General features: G+C 33.1%; 1 protein-coding gene across 1 annotated transcript; it reads right to left on the bottom strand.

The window, feature by feature from the left end:
* Positions 1–1,539: 1,539 nt before the first annotated feature.
* Positions 1,540–23,741, bottom strand: LOC147065283 (uncharacterized). Its single transcript, XM_085956710.1, has 10 exons — positions 23,387–23,741; positions 8,301–8,459; positions 7,902–8,056; positions 7,637–7,769; positions 7,222–7,404; positions 6,863–6,968; positions 5,988–6,128; positions 5,135–5,226; positions 3,242–3,397; positions 1,540–2,177 (listed from the first exon to the last, which is right to left on the bottom strand). Exons 2-10 carry the CDS (start codon positions 8,409–8,411, stop codon positions 1,857–1,859), a joined length of 1,398 nt encoding a protein of 465 aa, XP_085812836.1. The 5' UTR covers positions 8,412–8,459; positions 23,387–23,741; the 3' UTR covers positions 1,540–1,856.
* Between the last annotated feature and the right edge of the window lie 249 nt (positions 23,742–23,990).

The raw sequence follows: 23,990 nt of genomic DNA, 5'->3' as shown, positions 1-23,990 counted from the left end.
AATATAGTCATATTTCGGTACATAACTGTGCAGTGGTGTTAAGATTTTTTACATTTATTAATTTTTAAACGCATTTATAAAACCATTAGTATAATTTATTACGAGATAATTTTTGTAAAATATTCACGATAAAAAAATATTTTGATAATCTCTGTGATCCCAAATTTGACAAGAATTAGGCATTTTATTATTCAAAAAATCGGCAAGATTAACACATTTGAAGATAAATCTAAAGATATTTATTATAAGCTATGTCTTTGACCATTCAAGTGCGATAAAAATCCTATGAATAATGATTGCTTTATAATAATTATTGACCTAAGAATAAGGTAGTGTTTTTCTGAAATACGCCATTTCTTTTGTCATTCCCTAGTAGTTAAGCTACAACATACGGCCGTAGCCATAAAATGACAAACTATAATTAAAGTAGGGAGTATAATTATGTTAACGCGCGTGTTTGAACATGTACTTAACCGAATTTTTTTTTATTTTTTTTTAAACGGTACATGTTCAAACACGCGCGTCAATATCATTTTACTCCCTACTTCAATTATAGTTTGTCAATTTATTGCTACGGCCGTATGATGTAGCCTAACCACTGGGGAATGACAAAAGAAATGGCGTATTTCAAAAAAACACCACCTTATTCTTAGGTCAATAATTATTATAAAGCAATCATTATTCATAAGATTTTTATCACACTTGAATGGTCAAAGACATAGCTTATAATAAATATCTTTAGAATCATCTTGAAATGTGTTAATCTTGCCGATTTTTTAAATAATAAAATGCCTAATTCTTGTCAAATTTGGGATCACAGAGATTATCAATATAATTTTTTATCGTGAATATTTTACAAAAATTATCTCGTAATAAATTATGCTAATGGTTTTATAAATGCGTTTAAAAATTAATAAATGTAAAAAATCTTAACACCACTGCACAGTTCTGTACCGAAATATGACTATATTCTAAAACATTAGAGCGAGAGGTTTAAAAGAATACTATTTTATGTAACAAAAATACTTCATGCAGTCATCAAATGTTTAAAATAATTATAAAGGATAATAAGGCTTCAAAATTATATAAATAGATCATCTACAACGTTTAAGGAGTGTCCAGGATCATGGTTTGAATATACAATAAAAACTCAATTTTGACCTTCGACGAGCATGTCCCCCCTTAATATTTATTAAGTATAACGAATTTAAATTCGATCCCTATTCTACAGCATAAATTATAATCACAAAATTTTCAAATAATCACAGAATAAATTATCTTTATAATATTATAAAAATATATAAACAAGCATAAAAAATATGATATTATGCATATTAAATAATCTGTGAATTTCTATTAGCTAAAAACCATTGATAAAGAAAATATTGTTACTATTTATTTTGTGATTCTATGTATAATTTATAAAAAAATAAATATGTAATGATCTCATCCAGATAAAACATCATTTTATAATTGAAAAGCATAATTAAAAGCATATTAATATAAAGATTATAAGAAAGATAATAGTATGACTTCAATGGTACAGGTCATAGTTTATTATACGATGATAATAAATTCAAGTCGAAATCATTCTTTAGATGTTAAACATCCAATAATTATCATGTACATATTCTCCCATTCTGAGCCATCTTTTTCACTAGCACATTAATTCCAAATTCGAACAATTCAATTTTTATTGCCTGTGCAAAATTATAACATGCATCATAATGAAAAATTCTCCTGGAAAACCCTCTATGGACCTAAAAGGTAACCAATGCGAAAAAACCTCCATGTTAACCATGCGCTATACTTTTTCAATAGCTAGATTGTATGGATTTTTGATTGATTTCAATTCCTTAACTGGTGTCAAAGAGAAGGAAACTGTTCAGGCATTTCGGCAGTTCCAACTCTTCTATTATCTCGGGTAGCATCATGCCGACAAATTTTCTGATGTAGAGCCTCAGCTGTGTTTTGAGGGAGAGAGGCCTCGAAGCCTTTTCGATGACTGCCTTCTTTTGTTCGGGGGTCATGACGTTATTTCTTTTTATCATGCACATATCAAAGGATTGCGCAGCTTCCAGAAGTGTATAGAAGATGTGTTCTTTTTCAGGGGCCACCACGTTCTGGAGAGCATTCAAAATGCCGTCAGGGTCTCTGAACTGAGTCTTCATGATTACCTGAAATTAATTTTATTCCATTAGGTTGGTTTTCCAATTTTTGGTTAAAATAAATAGTAGGAACTACTGTGGAGATCACAATCTTAGCAAAAAAGTCTATAAGAGGCGGTGAGGTGTGAAATTTGCGTAGGGTTTACGAGGCATTGCTTAACGTGCACAAAAATAGACTATCCTATCCTGCACTCCTCATGTTACTATCAAAGTACAGAAATGATTGCCTTTCATTATCTTGGAAAGTAGATTGATGGTATATTTTGTTTACATTTCTATCTGGAAACCGATCACAAAAAATCGCTTAATGAAAATCGCAGATCGATAGGACCAATAACAAATAATTACAAGATAAAAAGAACTTTTTAAATACAACGTTTTTAAATTTTCTGTTGAATCATATAAACTTGACTTGACTAGCTTAAACGATCAAAAAAAATTGTACTTGATAGAAATAATACTGAAATGTTGTAGTGGATTGGATTACGGATTTCTTCCGAAATAACTTTTCATACAAAACAGAATTAACTGAAAATGAAATCAATTCTACTTAAAGATGGCTAAAAGTATTAAAAAAATGCATTGGCATCGTGTTCTGATATATTCTAAAAGTATCAAATATCTAGTTAGTAGGGAAGTTAGTTAAAAATCGATTGCAAGATTTGTACCGGACAAACAAGCACCGGACAAATAAGAATACGAGCTCAGAAAAACGTTGTACAAAATATAGTAAGTGGCCTAGGTGGCGTTGCCCCCTAACCAATCTGCACCGTCTGCTCAATTTTAGATATCATTTCATTCGAAATATTGACTCACGTGCCATCACCGTGCCGCACAGAATGAAGGTAATATTAACAGACATTTTATGAGGAATGTTTGTTAGCCATCTATCCAATTCATTCGGATCTTGCTCTAGATCAAACATACATTGAGTGATTTTTGCCAGATACGAACCCACACCCCGGTTTCAGAGACGGACACCACGGGTTTCTAGTCAACGATACAAATATTCAGCTATGGAGGTTGATGATTTAATTATTATTTAAATGTTTTGATATCCATTGATAACTTACTCTGGCTCCGTGCTTCAATAAGAGGTTCACAATATCTGCGTCAGGCTCTGCATTGCTGGCTAAGTATTCTGCGAGGACCGGTCTCAACTGAGATCCCAAATTGTCAATGTCATTGTAAACTTTCAAGTTCGGGTCTGCTCCATGTGCTAACAGCATCTGAACAATCAGAAATAAAAATTATATTTAGAAACACTTTTTCTCTTTCAACAGAACAACAGGCTTTGATGCCCAATAACAGTAGTGTGGTAGCAGTGAAACAAACCCAGAAAAATCAAGGCTTTGAGAAAATGGCATAAATATAATATTATGACTTGAGAACCTAGTATAACTCTAAACTAGATAACTCTGATTTGGTCATTGTTGGCAAAATGAAATTTAAACTTTAATCTAGTCCAGGGGTTCCCAACCCCGTGCCCGCGGGTACCATGGCGCCCGCGGAATGATTCGTATGTGCCCGCTATTATTCGAAAGAGACAGAATTTTCACGCTAACCTGACAAATGCAGAAAACCCGAAGTGAACGAACGCCACGAACTGAGCCGATGAACGCCGAAGCACGTGACAGTAGTCATGTGCTCGTACCGTCCCGATTGCTTCGGCGAACATCGGCTCAGTTCGGGTTTTCGGCGTGTACAAGGAGTGATGTGCAAATAGCATTCCCCGCCTGGAACCGCGTTGTCGTCATTGTGATTGCGATTTCTGCCCCGTTCGGGGACTTTTGGAATACAGTGGACAGAGAAAAGTTCCCATTTTTGAAAAAAGCGGCATATAAAATTGAATCATTTTTCGGTTCGACATATTTATGCGAATCATTGTTTTCAAACATGAACTTAATAAAATCAAGATATAGATCTCGACTCACCGATGACCATCTTTATGATTGTTTGCTAACAGGATTATCGTCATACTCTCTTAATTATGAGGCACTGGCCAATGATATGCAATGCCAAAGATCACATTGACATATTGATATTCTATTTTTTTATAAAATGTTTTCTTTGTATTTTTTGTTTACTTTGTTTACGTTTTGTAAATACATTTCTCTGTGTGTATGCAATTTGAATAATAGTTTTATTATTTTGAAACATTTTTGTTTATTATTTATTAATAAATTATGAATATAAGAAAATAAATTATGGGAAAATGAGAAGTTATGGAAGGAGTTTGTCGGTTAAAAATAGGTGGTGCCCTCCACCCTACCGATATTTTAGAATGTGCTCTAGAGTACAAAAAGGTTGGGAACCCCTGATCTAGTCTCTACTTTGAATCTAATTATTAGGTATTTAAAATAAAAATGGAAAATTGTACTTGTCTAATTGTAACAATTAAATAATGTTCAATTGTATGAAAAAATATTGTAGATATATTATTTTATTTATTTACTTAATGCATTTATCATATCAAAGTTATCTTATATTTTCAAACACAAAATTAATACAGTTCCCTTTAACTTCTGACTTTCCTAGTTTTATCATTTTGTAGAGAAGCAAATATAGAATCATATTCAATAACTATCTAAAAAACAGTGAAAATCAAGTTATCTAGTTGTAGTATTGAGGTGACGATATAGAAATTATATAATGATTTGAGTTGCCCCATCTCCACCCGCCATGTATGTGCTAGTGCCACACTTCCTTGTCCTGAAGCGATGCTGCACGGGACTGATGTAACAACCATGCACCTTAGTGCTTAAAGAAAGAGTTTTAGAAAATAAAAAGAATCTTGACTTGCTCTGCCGTCGTTTACCTTTAATGACAAGAAGTGTCCTCTGTACCCGTGTACTGAAACTCTGCCGAAACAGAGGAGTCAGGGGTTGAAAGTGATAAATCTAAGAAGGGATCGGAATTATTCAGGAAAAATATGATATATAGAAAATATCAGAGTTTATACTTACATTAAGTATTTCCATGCGATTAGAAATTCCATCGGAGCAGGCCACGTGCAGTGATGAGCCGATGATGTTGCTGGCGTAGTTGACATTGGCGCCTGAAAATGTTTCAATCACTTTTACTGGAGGGTAAAGAGATGGTTCGTGACAGGCCGTCTTTGAGATGTTGCGTTAGGTTTGTTAGTTAATGAATGTACGGCCTGCCATTTTCAATTTTGAAAACATGGATTTGTTTTTGGTTTGAACAACAAAACGGTTTCACTGCTTCTTTGATAGACAAGTTTGGAAACGCGTACCTATGCAGGACTACATGGAAAGGCATTATACATGAATATTATCTGTTATAGTGAGAATTATAGGTAAATGATGAAAGACATTTTAGGGATTCAAGCAAAATATATTTTTTTTGTGATTAGTGAATTTTTGAAACACCTTGTAGTGAATTTAATAAAAAAACAGTGACATTGTGTAAAACAAAACAAAAAACATAATGTATTGTATTCTAAAGATTGTCATTATGAATGTGGTATATTGTAGATTTTAAATATATAGATAGATCACTGAATCAACGCTTTCTGTTGTCATCAGAAATTGTTATTCAAAATTTACTATTATTAGCTAAATATTATTAATTCAATGCTATTAATCAATAAAATTAACAAAATGATTCGTAATATGTTTAAGACTTATTTCTGTGACTAAAATTCCATAATAAATTTATATAAAAACTAAAACACTACATCGAATGTCAAAAATTGTATAAACAATATTATGTAGTGAGTTCTTAAACAGTTTGTCTTTTGGTGAAGCAATGATGTTTTGAAGTCGTTTTGGTAATTAACAAGAAGCTTTCGCTCACCACTTTGCAGCAGCAGTTCAATGATCGGAAGATCTCCTTTCAGTATGGCCAAGTCGAGAGGACTGGGCTTGGCAAAGTCTTCAGATTCATAATTTAACTTGGCGCCTTGTTTGAGCAGCAGATTTACAATAGAGATATTGCCTAAAACAAAAGAAGAACTATATTAATACAATGAATTTAATTGATAATACAATTATTTGTTCTTAAGGCTCAAAACTTTTGGAGCATGGCAGTTTGAACCATAGTGAGAATTGGACAATGGTGAGTTGAAAAACAACTGAGTAAGTATGTGGGGCAAGCGTATAGACATGATCATCCATCCAAAGAAATAGTTATTGTATTGGGACTTGAAGGCAAAAGGCGTTTGAAAGAAGTGTTTGTTTGGTGAGATACACGGTAAGAATGGCGAATCTATATCATGTGAGTCACATTTTTATATTACCTATAATATAATAATTGGAATAAATTTTAATCGATATACCGTTAAAATATGTATGTAAATAATAAAGATTATATTAATAGGTTTTAATGAATACACCCACGGTGGCCGCGCGGCCTGAGCGTTGGACTATAAGACCGTGGGTCCCAGGTTCGAATCTTGGGTCTGGCAAGTACACATATTGTTTTTCAATTTGTGTATCAGGGTATGGACCTAATATGTTGAGCAAGTGGCTAACATCCATTTCTCGTAAAAAACAAAATCTGTCAATATAAACCTCCACTCTTATCAGGATCGGACATGGTCGAAAAATAATAAATATTAATAGGTTTTAATGAATTAGTATCCAGTGTCCTATGTAATTTGAATATTCTAGAGGTGGAAAGTATTCACTGAAAGTTTCCATTTATTTTACAGTAAAATGAATTTTTATTACCTGAAAGAACGCCATAGTGAAGAACAGTTCTAAAATCGTGCCTTGCATCAGTCATTGCATTTACATCGGCGCCATGACTTAAAAGCATGAGAACTGAATCCATTCCCTGTAACCAAAATATTACACCATTATTATGGTGTTTGTACGTTATGACTGTAGAACACAAGAGAACTATTGTTTTTATCAAGATAAAAACCTAGCAAATGGTGAGTTAGTAGGTAATAATTGTTTGGTTCTATAAAATTTATCTACTGTGTAAGTGTATATAGATCTCATTTCATCTTGTTTATACAACTCAGATATGCACGGACATTAAAATAAATATGGTCTATAAAAATGAATCAGTTTTACGGTTTTACCTGGTTGAACCTGGCAGCCTTCATAAGTGGAGTCATTCCAGCCCTGTCTCTGGAGTCAGGGTTGGCCCCAAAAGTCAGTAGCAGTTCAAGATATTCTGGATCATTCACCAGATTTATTTCAGAGCCAAAGAAATATCTTTTGTTCGGATCGGCTCCATGTTCGAGTAGTGATTTTGCAATTTCCTGTAAGAAATAAGTAATAAGGTATATTAGTCAAATTAATTATACATCGACTATCAGAAATTATGAAATTTGAATTTAAAAAATGGTGTATATAAAAAATAAGCTATTATTTTGGAAATTTAATGAACTAAATAGGTATCTGAATTAAGAATTTTTTTGTTACTTAACGAACAACGATGGAATTGAATCACCTAATAATATGAAATAATATGTATTTTTATTGTTTATTTACCATGTGCTTGTTCCTGATGGCAAGCCTCAAAGGTTCATCACAGAGAGTTGTCCTTGGGAATTCTTCGTCGGTGTCGGCACGATAATTCACTGACGCTCCACTGCTCAGCAGAAGGTCGACTAACTCGCAGTAGCTACAAAAATATTTAAAGAAATTAACGTCACACTAGAAACTCAATTGTATTGCAAGAAAACATTATTAATTTGCTATAATCTCTATGCGTATTTCTATAATGTATTTTGTTTTAATCAATAGAATTGCTCACCCATGCTCTGCTGAAAGATGCAAGGCGCTGTAGCCACAGTCGTCTCTGGCATTAATGTCACATCCTCTTACGAGGAGCAGACGAGTGGCTTCCACATATCGCTGCCAGATCGCATAGTGCAGTGGGCGGAGACCTTGTGTTACTGGATCATTAACCTACAAAAAACAAAACAAAGTGAAACTTTCATTTGAAATTTTTTCAATGATATTATACTTAATATGTACCTATAGGTACGTAGACAGTTAATCCTTGAAAAATTGGAATATGTTTTATCCACACTGAAAAATAATGAAAATACCAAAAATGTTGGTGTTACTATTACTGTCATAAAATGAATACAGAAGAAATCGTGAAAGGATGAAAGATATGTAAGTAGATAATTGAGAATATGTATCATACCTTGGCTCCGCAAGCTAGCAGTATTCTGATTTCGTCTAATGGTACCATCCTGATGATGGAGTCCGCCAGCTCCCTCTGGAGCGGGTTTGTTGAAATGCACTCGGTAGGCATGGCTGATTGATTGCTTCCTTAATATTGGACTTCAATATCTGCAACTATCTGTAACAAACGTAATAAGACATTGTAACTGTCAGATTGGAGAATTTTATTGTTAGTAATATTAGGTTTTTTAAATTTTTATTTTAATCCTTACAGCGCTGACGGCACAGCTGTTGTGTCCTCATTAAGGTGGCCATTAGATATAATTAGCATGTTATTTAAATGTGGTACCTCATAAATAGTAACTAAATGTTCTGCAGTGAAGTGGTTAATAACGGAAGAAAGTTTATGTGAGCTTTCATTTTATTCTATATTGAACAATATGTATGTACATAATAAAATTGAATGAATAAATGATAAAGCTGCTGCTGATAAAGCAAAGCACCAATTGACCGCCAGTTCATAAACAATAATATAATATTGTAATTAAAAATGTGCCAGGAAAACAAAATCTGTGTCAGTGTGCCAGCAACCTGCAGAACCACCTTGACACTTGCGAATTGTAATTACTTCGAAGCAATTTCACTATTGGCAACACTCGCCATCTGCATATTGGCAACCTCGTCACAACATAACCTATAAACTTGTGGCCACGTGACAGGCCTAGTGTGCATGTGCAATATTATCGCGATTTTCGATCGGTCTATGACCATATTGATACAAATGCACCTTGCACCGGCGATTGGATTGCCACACATTATTTTTGATTTGCATCATGACGAAAGCTGTGTGATGAATTAGCGATACGATAATGGCAGCTTATTACTTTAGTTAGATAATAATATAATCATTATAGGGCCGGCTCCGTTACCTAACAATGTCTACACACCTTCAATATAAAAAATACCAACAGCAGAATTGTAGACAACAAATCAACTTACGTAGGCGTAACGTAGGCAATCTATCTCTATTCTATGTATTTCGTCCGCCATCTTGAAAACGTGGTCCCGGATATTGTTTTCAGCATTTATCTTTGAAATTATCGACATAGGTAGGAATTTAAACTGTCTTCACAATAAATACAAATAGAAAATTGATTGGCGTTTTCTTGGAAACATCGAATCATTTCACAATGTCTTTCAAAAAGAACCGGGAGAGATAGAAATGGAAAAATAATATTTTTATCATTCATTTTTCCTCTAGGAATTGTCACTTCACTTCTAATCAGCGCTCGAAATAGAAGATTTTACGAACCGGAGCGCTCGATAATTTTCCGCAAATTTTTACATATTTATGTAATAATTGTATGTATGTAGGTATTATATAGAAATAAACCTGGTAAGTTCAGATAGTCAAATGGAGTAATTAATTGTCTTTAAGCTTGTGGCATGCACGATTAGGGCAAACTATTGTCGGCGCCGTATTGAGGTTAATGTCACGTCATAAATATATTTTTTTTACTATTATTCCGAGAAGTTTCATATAAACTTTAAAAAATATATACTTAAGGAAATTAATTTTATTACGTTTTAATAATTCACGAACCGGAGCAATAATCTTGGGGATTTCACGAACAGGAGCTGCGCTCGGTGCGTTCCAGTCCATTTCGAGCGCTGCTTCTAATGCTCCCCAAGCAAGTCAAATGTTGGCGCCCTTTGATGCGTGCTGAAACACCGACGCTGTGTCGATAAAAGGCAAACATTTGCCTGCAATAGGCCACACGAGTCGTCCTCTCCACAAAGCCATATTAAGGCAAGGGTATCCCTCTTCACAATGGTGACCACGTAGGTACATTCGCCTTCTTTAGGCCACTGTGAAGGGTAACATTATGTTTAAAGTAACATTAAAGGGGCCCTTGCATATTTTTTGCACACGGGTCCAATATTTATAGCGACGCCACTGCATGCCGTGTTTGTGTCGATATAAATTTTATTGTCTAAGAAATGTACATCTATCTGCCCAAAAAATACCTTTATCATCATGGCTGTGCACGTGTTAGCCGCAATCTGCAGAACTACAAATCTCCCCGCCCTTACACGTGCCTATAGAATATAGATATCTGTTACCCCTACATCCGTTTCCGCCCTATACATTACAAACATCGATACGAAATCCCAGCTATGACAATATTGATTGTAGAATACCTACATACAATTAGGCGGGTGTGAAATAAAATCAAAAGTGCTCGCTGACATAACACTCACATTATTAATATTGATTTGTGTGCCAATATTTCTAACCAAATAATTAGGTATCTTATTGTGTCATCTGACAATATGACATTTCTGTAACAGATTTGAATGAAGTCTTTGGTCCGGTTCCATTACGAAAGGCGGAAGTGAATGAAATAGCTTTTCACTTGCCCACGTACATTTTCCTGCCAATGCTTTCAGAGGAAGTATAATACATAGATATCTACATGTTTCAGTAAATTATAGTCAATTGCATGTCTTGTAATTACGTAACTAGATGTAACCAATACACATGACTTTTAACAACCGACTAAAAATAAATTGTTGTTGGGTCGCTGGTGTGGTGTTCGATGTGTAGATTGAGGATGATGATAATGAAGTCTACGATGTAGCAGGGTGAGATTTATTAGCAGCGTATCGGTACAATAGTATATTATACATGATAGTTACGAGCTAGGTACTTGGATTCGAGTGACATTGAGATAAATTATTCTTCGTTATTTATACAATAAAAGTAACACATTAACATAAAATTCTGGTACATAATCATATTAGACTAACTATAGAATCAGCGTGTTAAATCGAGTAGTTTGTGAAATATTATTTGTTATTACAGTCGTAAAAAAATATAATACTATAAAAATGATTATTCAGCTAATACCCCGTAATGATTTATAATGTGCTGTGATATGTAATAATATACCGTATTTAATGTCACCAAACAACTTGCTGATTTAGCTAAGATTGTTTGCTGGAAATGGATTCGCTGGGAATATTACTGCAGAGTAATTTGATATAATAGATATTTGATCGCTTATTATTCTGCAGCTACATAATATTGTATTATACTCGTACCATGGAATATTGTCATTCGGGGTATTGTTAATCTAACTGTCACCAATCGTCGACTGAGTTGTGCGCGAAAAATACGAATTATTTTATTTTGGTCACGACTATAGGAAACGGTTCAAAATGACATTTCACGATCTGGTGAGATCGGGGCTGACAATAATCTGCGCGAGTCCTTGGATCAGATAGGATCAGCGTATATGTCAGTCTAATGTGTGATTTAAAAGCTAAATAAATACTAACTACATATAAAGAAAGAAAAAACAACGGTGAAAAGGCTTCGTTTTTATAATACAATTAAACGAAGCCGAGTTTTGAAAATAGGCGATGATTTTTAGCAATTATTTTTCAACGCACTACGATAACGATACTATGGGTTAAAGGTTAAATGTTTAAATTTAAAGTTAATTATATCGAAAGGAAGGCGTACCGGCCTATTAAAATGTAAAATAATTATTCCTACCTACGTCATAAACAATTTTCCCTGCTCATAGTGTCATAGAATAAGGTTCAAATAGACTATATGACGATTGGGCACATAGTACTTGCCACGAGCGTTTTAGTGTCTATGATCATATCTATGCCATTCCGTTTACACATAAGCGAATATATGTCAAAAAAATCTATGACAGAGGCGTGGGCATAGAATCTATGACACCCGTACCTATATGCCAATGTGTTTATACTCGATGCCGTAAAATCTATTTGTCACATAATTTGCCACCGATAGATACTACCATTAGGCAGCCCCCCTAGATATAAAAAGAGCGGTAGATGTTTATTTTCTACCTTTAACATTAATAATTTAATCTTGATATACCAAATGCCCATCAGATACTCTGTAAAATGTCACGATGGTGCCACGTTTGAATAATAAATTGAAGTGTTGATTTTCACTAATGATAGCAATAATATTATGGCGAAACGAATGTTCACGGACTTTTCATTTGTGATTAGTGATACTTTAACCAGGCGTGTATATTTTTTTTATAACCACCTGTCGTCACTTAGCTACAGCCAGCTACAGCTTTGATGAGCAGGTGAGTGAATACGTGGGTGGGTCGAATGACGTGGAATTAATAAATCTACATATTACCCAAACTCAATTCAGTAGATACCACGTCATAGACAAGTAAAATAAATTATACGGGCTAAAGATACTTTTTTTAAATGTTAAATATTTGCGCTATTAACTTGTTATTACTGCCGAAACGTCCCGACGTGGGCCTCAGCCGCCTCCAGCATTGGTATACGTCATCATCATCATCATGGAACGCCATTTAGACACGTCGAGAGTCTGGAGGTCCATCCTCACATCAGAACAGTAACGTCCCGTAAGGATAGGCAGGAAGTCAGGTTATGCGATGAATAGAGGAGGCACATTATAAAGGGCGATGAATGGATGAACGAATACAGATATTACAACTTTTGAGAGCAGAGGCGGTTTCCAATGAAGTAGTCGGTGCGGTCGCTTCATAAGAAAGTGAGTAGTAACTTAAAAAATCATAACTATTGTTGTATTGTAATACCCATTGCAATACATAATAATATTGTGTCCCACCCGGCAGAATTTTTGGATCTCTAAGAAATTTTACGATATTTAACTAATAAAATTGCAGACACCGTACAGTTTGTGATTAAACTTAGGCAGCGCCGATATAATCCATTTTTCTCAGGTTATCCCTAGAATCTTACAAAACATCGCCAGTTTCTGACAATCAGAAGCAGAAGGCTAACGTCTTGGCTTCGTAATATAGGCATAACACAGCTGAATCTTTATTTTCCGATGACATTAATATGGACGAATCATCTGGAAAAGAAAATGACACTCACTTTATTGTCGGGTCTGCCGAATGGCATAATCTGTTCTAACGCCATTACAATAAAGGTGATATTGCTATAAATTCCTGATGCTTTTTGATGGGTCTGCAGAAAGGTTCGGTTCGTACGGGCTCGCTCAAATGAACATTGACATTAGAAACACTGCTCTAACGCCATTACAATAAAGGTCATATTGCTATAAATTCCCGATGCGTGATATCGCATAATGGAAATTGCGTGACGTCTACCTATACATGCGAATTTACTTGCTAGCTACTGTATTGAGTGCGTCGTCCATTAATAATGTCATTGTTATTTTCCTTTATAAATACAAATGGTTTTTAAATAATAATATATAAATGCTATTTCCTTAGGACCCTAAGAAACTTCGATAAGTTATCCTACATTAAGTATTTACGATGACAATTTAAAATAAATAAGCGTAGATTATCTCGGTTTTGGAAAATACAATGCGTCACTATTCCAATTATCGCGATTTAAATTTGCATTGAATCACCTAAATATTGTTAATAATATAACAAAACAATCTGTGCACCTTTAGAATTCTTGGAATTCTAAATATCTACGACTTGTTAATAGGTACAACGTGCGTCGCAGTTTTCACAAGTTTTCAGAATTCACGTGCTGAGATAAAAATAGATTTTGCGTTTTCACTCCTGTGTTGTTTTGCGTCTATAACTGTTTTGCTTTTGAGTCTATTATCTGTGGCAAAGTAAATCAGCTGCTGGCAAAGTCGAAATAATAAACAAATTAGTACACTATTCTTGGTGATGTTCAATAATATTAAGAGTGAGTACCTAATGCTATTTTAGACTACATTAATTTTATGAAACGATTATTAACAATATGAGTCTTATTTTCGTTATGACAACATTATATTTTCATATACAGTAGTGAGTAGTCTCGATTTTATTTAACAATCCGGATAATCAGACCATAGTCCAAATAAAAAAAATAATGCCAATTTTAAGAGCATGTTTTATTGCATAGATTTAAAAAAAGAATAGTCTTCATTCTACAATATCAATGCTTGTAACCCAGTTCTTTATGCATAAAACTAATGATGTCTCCTAAAGTTTCAGATTATCCACCATTCCTGGGTTATCGATAATCTTGCATTTCCTTCAAGGTCTGTTAATAGGAATAATTATAATATTGTATTTATGTAGGACATCAACATAACCTGGATTATAAGAACATACAAACGAACTAAAGGCAAGTACGTCCTAAACGAACCTGAAGTCTCGTCTAGAATACCATTCCCTTTCACTTACATTGTCTTCAAATTCGTTAAGTACCTACTTACCTATTTTAATATACCTATATTACCGGAAATATTAAACAGAAAAATACAATAAAATCTTTGAATTGACCTACAAACCATATACTTATTGAGAATTAAAACATTTCCTATAAACCTACTCTTAAATAGTGTCGGTATTAGATACATGAAGATTTATGTCGCTGACAGGTTTGGAAGCACCCTTGCCTGTGAGATAAACCGCCATTACGATATGTATTACAATACAATAATAGTTATGTTATCAGAATTTTTATTTAAAACGAAGTTGTCTTTCAAATGAACTGCTTCGTGGAAAACCGTTACTGCCGTCAAAAGTTCGTTCCTTCATTTGCTGCCCTTTATAATGTGCCACCCCTGTGCAACGTATAAACTGCCTATCCCCACGGAACGTCACTGATGATAAGATAAAATAATAAAAACAAACGCAGATTAAATTCGTATATGACGCGTTATGCTACAGAATGATCTTTCAAATGAATTTTTAAATCCAAAAACTATGATGATTGTAATATGAAAGTTCGAAAATGTAGTAGAGGTGAAATAATTAAAAAAAAAACTACAATGACAAGACATGTGCGGTGAAGACCTCGTGTTCGGAAAATACGCAGATGTCATTGTCACGTTGAAATTCAAATTCACTTACAGATGGCACAAAGGTTCCAAAAATAAACTATAGGTACAAAGTGAAAGGCGAGCAGAGATTTTCCAACTGTATCAGTTAGGAACGTTTTCTTTATGTGTGGCAACGAACTTTCATTATCATAATTATTCTTGGCTCGTCTATATGAGTTTAATTATTATTGCTTCTTGGAAATATTTTATTAATTTAGACTAATAGCAACCACATAATTAGCACCGAGAGTATTTTTGGATATTCAATGTATCAGAGAGTTAACGACCTATCATTGAAAAAATATGAAAATGGATTGTAATCCATAAGTAACATGGCAAATTTTCCTATTTAGTTTAGACCACTTAATGACTGAACGAGTGTCAATTAAAAATATATATGATAAGTACCTACTTCTATTTTATAGTGATCCTAGGTAGATATAATTATATTGTTATCAACCTAACCTAACATACATATACGTTGTGTGAACGTCTTAAACTAGCGGTACATAATTAGTAGTAAAATTACAGAAACATTATTATTATTATTCTTCATAAAGTATTTCAATTAATATTTGTCGCAGTACGAAAATAATTTTAAGAAACTACGGTTAGTTTTGATTTAGTACATCAACAATTATTTTTTCACACGCTTGATTGATTATGGATCTTATTACGACTGCCATAATCGAATCTGACAAAGGCGACTTGATTGATTTGAAGCCTACTTAGTTTGTTAATTAATATTGTGTTATGTATTACTTACATTGTGGAATAAAGATATTAATCTGAGTTAAATTTATCTTCTGGTTGTTATAAATATATTATAAGACTCGAAATGGACCGGAGAGCACCGGAGCGCCGTTCCGGTTCATATAATCGTGAATATTATCGCTTTGTCTCGTGTAAATATTAAAGTGCGGCCACACCGAAAACAAGTCGCGCGACAACTCGTTAAATTTTACGATAAGCATGATAATTATCGTAAAATTTCTTAAGCAATTATGATAATAATCGTAAAATTTAACGAGTTGTCGCGCGACTTGTTGCCGGTGTGGACCAGGCATTAAATTTACAGTCTGAGCTAGAGATATGCCATAATATAATAAAAATCGAACACACATACCTATTTTTATAAAATACACATACAATAATTTGATTACTGTGTTAATATGTTCATAAAATTATCGAGCGCTCCGGTTCGTACAATTTTCCATTAAGTATATTAATTATATATTATTATTATAAAGTATTTTGTTACCAATAATTATTATCACAGGGTTAAATAAACAGGGCGACTAGCAGTTCTGTAAAATCATTGATAGGCAATAGTGAAGTCTATTCATTGTAGTTATGGTCATTTTTGTTTATTATTTTTTACCAAACGACCTCTACTATTTTACATATCAGAGGTATTTACTTAATCTACGTGTCTGACATCATTCTGTCTGTTAATTTCTAAATGTTAACTTCAAATTCATACGTAGGTAGGTAGGTCATTACAGATAGTTATTGGAAAGACATGAAACATCCTCATGATTTCGTGACACATTTTAGTAATCACTTTGCTCTGATACGGAGTTCGTTAAAAAGGCGCATTATTTTTCGCACGCTCTGCCAAAATTCATGCCGTCTGATTCTTTTGCGTTTTCCGGAAATCTTTTTTCCTGGAATAGAAAAAAAACGGGCATCTTTTCTGCGTACACTTAGAATCTCTTTAAATCACGATACGGCAAGTAAAATTAATAAATGAGGCCAAGCCAAAATTAATTTAAATATCCATTTGGTATATGTTTTTGACATTTCCTGGTGTATTTATAAAACTTCAGAAGTCAATTAAAATGGGTAGATACTGACAGCTAGGTTATTATGCAACACGTGTTATCTGATTCAATGTGATAATTTGTGCCTTAATATTTATACATATTATGTATAAGATACCTACCGCATATATTTCTCAAGAAAACGACTGGCCTAACGACAATTGAAATAGATCAGCGCAGAATCGCCCAAGATGGAAGAAGTTGTTGGCAAAAACGTTTCGTGAGGCAAATGATACGAAAATTCTTACCAAGATTTTGCACTGGTATTTTTATGGGAATTTTATTTTATTATTTTCTGGTTAAATGTTCTGTGAAGGAGTGTGCATAGAGAAGAATGTTTCAAATGTAAGTTTCACATAATAAATACGTATGATAATATTAAAATGCAGTGTAAGGTGATTGATTAATAAAAATGGTTCTAAAGGTTTAACCTATGTATCTATGTCAGATAATACGAAAAGGGTCATATTTTAAAAAAATTTACTCTCGGTCATTTGAGTATTATTAATCTGTGGGTATATTCTTACACACGGCGGATATCGGCGGCTATCAACGGTAGTTACAACAAGTTAACCGTCTAAACTGTCAAAAAGTGTTATGTTTTAACAGCCCCTCTCTTGGCTGTGTTAACTTTTAAAGCGAGATAGACAGTTATGACAGTTTAGACGGGCAACTTATTGTATCTAACAATTATAAAACCTAAATACATAAATATGATAAACTACCGTCGATAACCGCCTTGTGGATATAATAGACCCACTGGTATATAGTAATACCGAAGTGTAGCCGGAAAATGCTAATATTTTTTCAAATAAAATTTTAATCAATTCATTTGTCTAATTTAATATCAAATAAGATTTATCAAATAGGTAACCCACAAATAGATTTTTAATTGTACATAATATAATAAGTTTGGTATTGTATGTAATTGGTGAAGTTTAAATGTAGAAAACAATCAACCTCATAATATTAATTAAATTTAGACATAAATGTGAGTTGAACCTGTCCATTAAGAGGGCAGAAAGCCGAGGAGGGTATTTTGAAACATCTTATTAATTTTATTATGTATGAAGTTTCGCTAAACATTTATGTCTATTATTGTATCAAAGTCTAGACGTCTGCGAACGATGGGATTATTTATTACACACACTTTCATAAAGGTTCTATAATTAGGATTAAGCTCCTAAAGAGAAATCTTCCGACAGCAACTGTTACTAAATTTACGCATGCGTAATTTAAAAATAAACTAGAGGTACTGAATTTACAATACAAATATCCGTGGTGGTGTAATTTCAGAGTAGATACTTTAAAATGATTGATTTGAAACAGTAAATATATGAAAATTAAAGAGATTGAAAATGTATGAAATGGAAGCAAAAAAGGACCACCGACCCATGTATGAAATTAGCTACAAGTGACTTCGCAGCTCATTTGAAGAGAACTTCACACTTCTACTACCTATGACATTTATTTGATAATTTGCAGGGCGTGTAAAAAGACAATTCGTCACGATGAGTAGATAAGCAGCCAATAATACACTTCGACATTATTATTTAGTTGAAAAATTCTATAATTTTTTTTTAAAACCGTTTATAACTGCTCTAGATTAAAGTCATCATAATGAACATGAACAATGGCCGGCATATTGCGTGAATAAGAAATCGTAATGCCAACTGAACGATGTTAATATTCGTGGAGTTTACCAACTTAATCAGACTTACGCGCTTGCTAAATAATTTAAAATATCATAGAAGTTCCTTATAAACATAGTACAAATTCTTTTATAAAAACATACATATTCAGTTAATAAATTTTCCAAATTCACATATTGTCGTATATTTTGATTATAGGTAGGTAAGTGTAGGTAATTATAAATAAGTTGGTATACGAATTAATCCTCCTACTGGCAATCCAATATCAAGACTCATTTAAAAAACTAAAATATTGGTAAATAAATACCTATATTTACTTGGCCCATATCGGAATGCTTGGCCGTATCAAAAAAAGATGAAAAAGTTCCGTATGTATTTGAAGGGAACATTTATTATTTTTTATCGAGAAAATGGCACGGGTCGAGGAATGTACATTAATTATGGCAGACGATGGTGATGAATTGACGTAGGTATCTACTTAGTATTAAACTTTCTGCTGGGCACGTAGCGTTACGAAAGTTACCTCATTTTCCTTAAATTTTCCCAACGAAAATCCTTGATTTCATTTTCACGGCACCGCTGTGTTCCGTAATATTTTCGCAAATATTTTCACATCGTGCCGTTCTAATTAGTGATTGGTTACGTGAAACTGACAAGAGATGTCATTTTACACTTTACAAGATGTCAAATTTATTACACTGGAATCAGGTCGGAAAATTTGTACAAACATTATCGACAAACAAACAATTTTCGTGAAATTCGATAGGTGTTAAGTAATAATATTGGTTACCCACTTATTACCATTCTATATATTAGAAGTGAATTATTATAATTTCAGTGTAAATATTATTTGTATTGTTGACTGGAAAAGGTATTTGATTTTATTAATATCTGACAACCGTATAGGTACACTCAGGCGAACATGTTTAAATTTCGTTGAAAATAATGCTATAGTGGAACAATTTAAATTTGAACATGCGCAGATGTGATTTCTTTTAGTGCGCAGCAATTAGGCAGAGTAAATGTAATTATTGTTACGGTTTCCATCGTGGACTGTATTTATATCATTAGTGCTGTATCGCTTTCTATTGATCAGCACCTCTCCGACATGACGTGCATTTTCTTTCTATTATCGTGATGATTAAAACGTCCATATTATCACAATGAAAATATAATGAAGGTTGCTGAACAAATTCATTTCGAATTCTAAAATGGCAGTGACATAGTTTATAGAAATTAAATATTTCAATGATTTTATTCCTCGTCATCTAGTGTGAATCCTATTAAAATAATCGCAATATTGTCTATGCTATGATATTTGTGTGTACTTGTATTAAGGTTCAAATAGACTATATGACGATCTGGCACATATTATATGCTAAGAGCGTTTTAGTGTATATGATAAAATCTATGCCATTCCGACATATTATGCATACATATTGTATGAGAGCTATGACATCGTATTTACACTCTGTGACACCCTATGACACAGGACGCCAACATAAGAAACGGGTTTTTCGACATATATATGACCGATCGTCATAGAGTGTATTTGAAGCATTATCTGATTAAAAAATGACATTTATTCACATTATATAGAGATGGAGCCCAAATATAATATAAAAGTGAACAAAAAAGCACACCCGTCTACTAATTTTCACACAAATTTGGATGAACGGCGAAAATACCCATTGTTTGTTGCATTTAAAAATTACCTTTTATAAATTGGAATAATGTGATTTAATAGGGGAACAATAAAATGCTAAACCTGGAAAATGATTGAACATCTTTAGTGTCTGTCTATCCCTTTGATGGATATTTGCCGAGCTTTGATAGTGTTAAGTATCTATATTATACAAAATCTCAGACTGATAAATTGGTTACATGTATATAGTTTGTTGATATTTGACAATATAATAAATATTAGATTTGTATACCTACGTAATCGGTGCATAAAATGTTTTGTTTGGTTGACATTTTAAAAATATACGGCCTCGTGGGTGTCGTGCAGTATTTTTTGCCAAATAAACAGTTTGTAAATCGCTTGTCCGGTCTATGAGCGACATAGGGAATCCCGCAATAAAGCTGCCAACATTATAGAACGTCACTCTATTGCTGGTCAACCAGTCGCTTATTGAATTAAAAAAAACATATGTTTTTCATGTACGTGGGTTACCAGTTATAAAAAAATATAAATGGGGTGACTTTTTAAAGATAATAATATTTGATGCAATCTATGTTTTCCACGTCCATATATGTCTCCACGATGGCCGTGCGGTAATGTGATGACTTTATAATGTAAGGTTGAACGATTAGCTAACATATATTTATCGTAAAAACAAAAATCTAAATAAAACCTCCACCCTGTATCGAACATGGCGATATAATGTACTTATGTAATGTTTAAAAATTTATATTTAGTTTTAATTTTTTTTTAATTGGACTTCATCTTACCTATGGTTAATAGATAAATAATATTGACCTGAGATTCGTCTAATTTTATCAATATCGTAACCTACGCAATTTGATCGATTTTGTGGAAGATTCTTATCATTATCTAACTAATATCAATTGATAATGTGAGGTACTAAAATGAAAATTGTTTTGAACAACTTATTCGTCTTTTAGGATGAAATGTCATGATTACCTTTGTTAATTTTGAATCATATTTCTTACAACTAGGGCAATTGGAATAAAAAAAATATGCAAAATTTTTCGTTAACAGCGAATTGAATATAGGTTACAAAATATATTGGGTAGGTAATTAATCGATGTTCGTTAGAAGGTCACGAGAAAATGTTACGTTTACATTTTTTCATACATCAAAAGAAAGAGTCGAAGGGAAGTTTATTTTATGTGTTATATTGTAACCGTATTTATTATAACATAAGCACGTGGAAAATTGCTAAGATGCGTATAAGATAGCTTGGAGGTGTGCCAACATTTACACGTTGCTTTCTTAAAACAGGTCTCTCTGAAAATTATCGTAGGCGCGATGTACCTACATCAACGCACCACCTCTAGATACGTAGGTTACTTGACATGTGTATTTAAAATAGTAACTTACAATATTCAAGAAAAAAAAGCTTCTTATTATCTTAGGTAGGTATTTACGTGTAGCATGTGTGATAAATTTTATAATTTATTTAAACACTATGTACTTTTAGTATGTATTCATTGCGTAAATTATTAATTGTTTTTATACCTAACAATAGAGTGACGAAAGGCTAGAATGACAATAATTATTGTTGGGTATGGTTGTACGCTCACGGTGGCCGCGCGGCTTAAGCGTTGGACTATAACGCCGTGGGTCCCAGGTTCGAATCCTGGGTCTGGCAAGTACACATATTGTTTTTCAATTTGTGTGTCTCAGAGTATGGACCTAATAGGTTGAGCAAGTGGCTGACATCCATTTCTCGTAAAAAACAAAATCTGTCAATACAAACCTCTACTCTGTGGAGGCCCATATGATCCTGTGAGGATCAGACATGGTCGAAAGAAAAAAGAATGAAATGGGTGTAAGACTGGTGATTTTAAGTTAGACACACACCACACTACCCCTACATATCTGCGTTAATAGCTGGCTTCGCAAGTATAAATATGATGTGGTTTTTCTAAGTTTGTTATTCTATGGTCTATGGATATTACCATAATATTATATAACTGGATTTGAATAAAAAAGGTCTCGTTCAAGACGTGGAGGAAAATCAAAATTAGGTATAAATAAACAACACTAAATTTGTTCTGATAATTTCGGTAATAATTGGCGACGGTTGTAAAAATCAGCTGGCGTATTAGGTAAGTCAACCCTCAATTGAATGAAAGAAATATTTTCAAAATAACACAAAGCCAACATTAATATAAACGTCGTATATAAAGATATCATAAAATTCAAACAGTGTAGATAATAAAATGATCACATGATTGTGGCCGAGAACGTGCTTTAGAAAGTGTTGGATCACAAACAAGCATAGAAAGTTTGTAATAAAAATGTATTAAATGAATCAAGGTGGGTGTGAAGCTTGACCACATTTTCAAAACTTCCGGTCGTAATAAATTTATTTATTCTGCAGCGTTGTTTGTCGCAAATTTTCAAGGTGTTGCGAAACATTTTCAGTGTTTATCTGTTATTAAATCCACCTACGTCTACAAAAACAAGCAAAAAATAGCAGCCGCATTGACGTTTCTTAGGAAAGTTTCACAATAAAATAGCAAAAATTACGTTTAACATCGGGATGGTGCATGCTGTCTAATTATAAATGTCATTTTTTTTTATTATTTGGTTTATTTATGTGACATTCGACGTTCTTTGTAATACTTATTCGAAATTCAAAACATATACTTTAAACAATAAACATAATTTTATTGTTTTTCCAACCATAGACACTGGCTATTTATTACCTGTGTGTTTGTTTATTTGTATTAATATTTTAAATAAACATGGTGGGTATACTTGTTCACTATTATCCCGGTAGTATTCTTATTATAACTATTGTAATTCCAAAAGTTTCCAATCGAAAAGCGTACAGCATAAAATAGAAAATCTTTTAAGTATATGAAAATGAGATAACGAACAATTTTATTCTTCATAACATTAACAATAAGATAAGATACTTTTTTTTACACATCAATTATAACTTAATAATAATTGTTGCAAGGATGTACGGCAATTCATTTTAGATAAATACTTAGGTTAGGTATTATTAAAATAATATGTGGCTACTAATAATTTATTATTATTCCAAGTATATTATAATAATAAAAAAATGCTTACCGTTCCGAATTTGCAGGTAATTCTCAGTCAATTTATCACAGGTTTTTCAAACAGATCAGTTCTCCAAAATAATAAATGTCCATATAATTAGTTCAACAAACAATAATTCAAAATTCGAATAGTTCAAAATATCGCAAAGGACTACGAAACTTCAAAAAGTCAAAAACAATTAAAAATGTCAACAAATCAATAATAAACTGATTCGATATTATTTTATCGCTTTGTAGCACTTTTATTTCAATAGTTTTTTTTAACAATGTCTCTTTGTTTATTGATTCGCACTTCCTTTATGATAATATTGATGCTTCGCTGAATTGAGCAGACTTGTTGTCGGCTTGAAATGTTCGCAAAGACTGAAGCTGTGCCGTCAAAATTTTGGGGCAATCACTCTTGTCTGGTCTGCGAAGAAGGGAATCCGATTTTGGAGCCAATCCAATATGGATGGATGCCAAATACGAAGTTGGGAGACTTGGGAATGAAACGTTCTACGTAAAAAAATTTCAAAATTATCTATGGCGGGAGTAAAACAAACAGAATCCAACATGGCGGCCATTCCATAGGGCAGAATTGGCCAACATGGGAAAATACAATCAATTCTATTGCC

This window comes from Rhyacophila brunnea, unplaced genomic scaffold (assembly GCF_057557595.1).
Source record: "Rhyacophila brunnea isolate RB1 unplaced genomic scaffold, BYU_Rbru_1.0 scaffold_6, whole genome shotgun sequence".
In the NCBI taxonomy this organism is placed as follows: domain Eukaryota; kingdom Metazoa; phylum Arthropoda; class Insecta; order Trichoptera; family Rhyacophilidae; genus Rhyacophila; species Rhyacophila brunnea.
The sequence above is the reverse complement of the archived record's forward strand: the minus strand, read 5'-3'. Positions and strand labels throughout refer to the sequence as shown.

Excerpts from the sequence above, each read along its gene's own strand:
- LOC147065283 (XM_085956710.1), bottom strand. The coding sequence starts at position 8,411 with ATGCCTACCGAGTGCATTTCAACAAACCCGCTCCAGAGGGAGCTGGCG. Across the intron at positions 8,057-8,300 it reads TGCTAGCTTGCGGAGCCAAG|GTTAATGATCCAGTAACACA; the intron begins GTATGATACATA and ends TGTTTTTTGTAG. Across the intron at positions 2,178-3,241 it reads TATTGAAGCACGGAGCCAGA|GTAATCATGAAGACTCAGTT; the intron begins GTAAGTTATCAA and ends AATTAATTTCAG.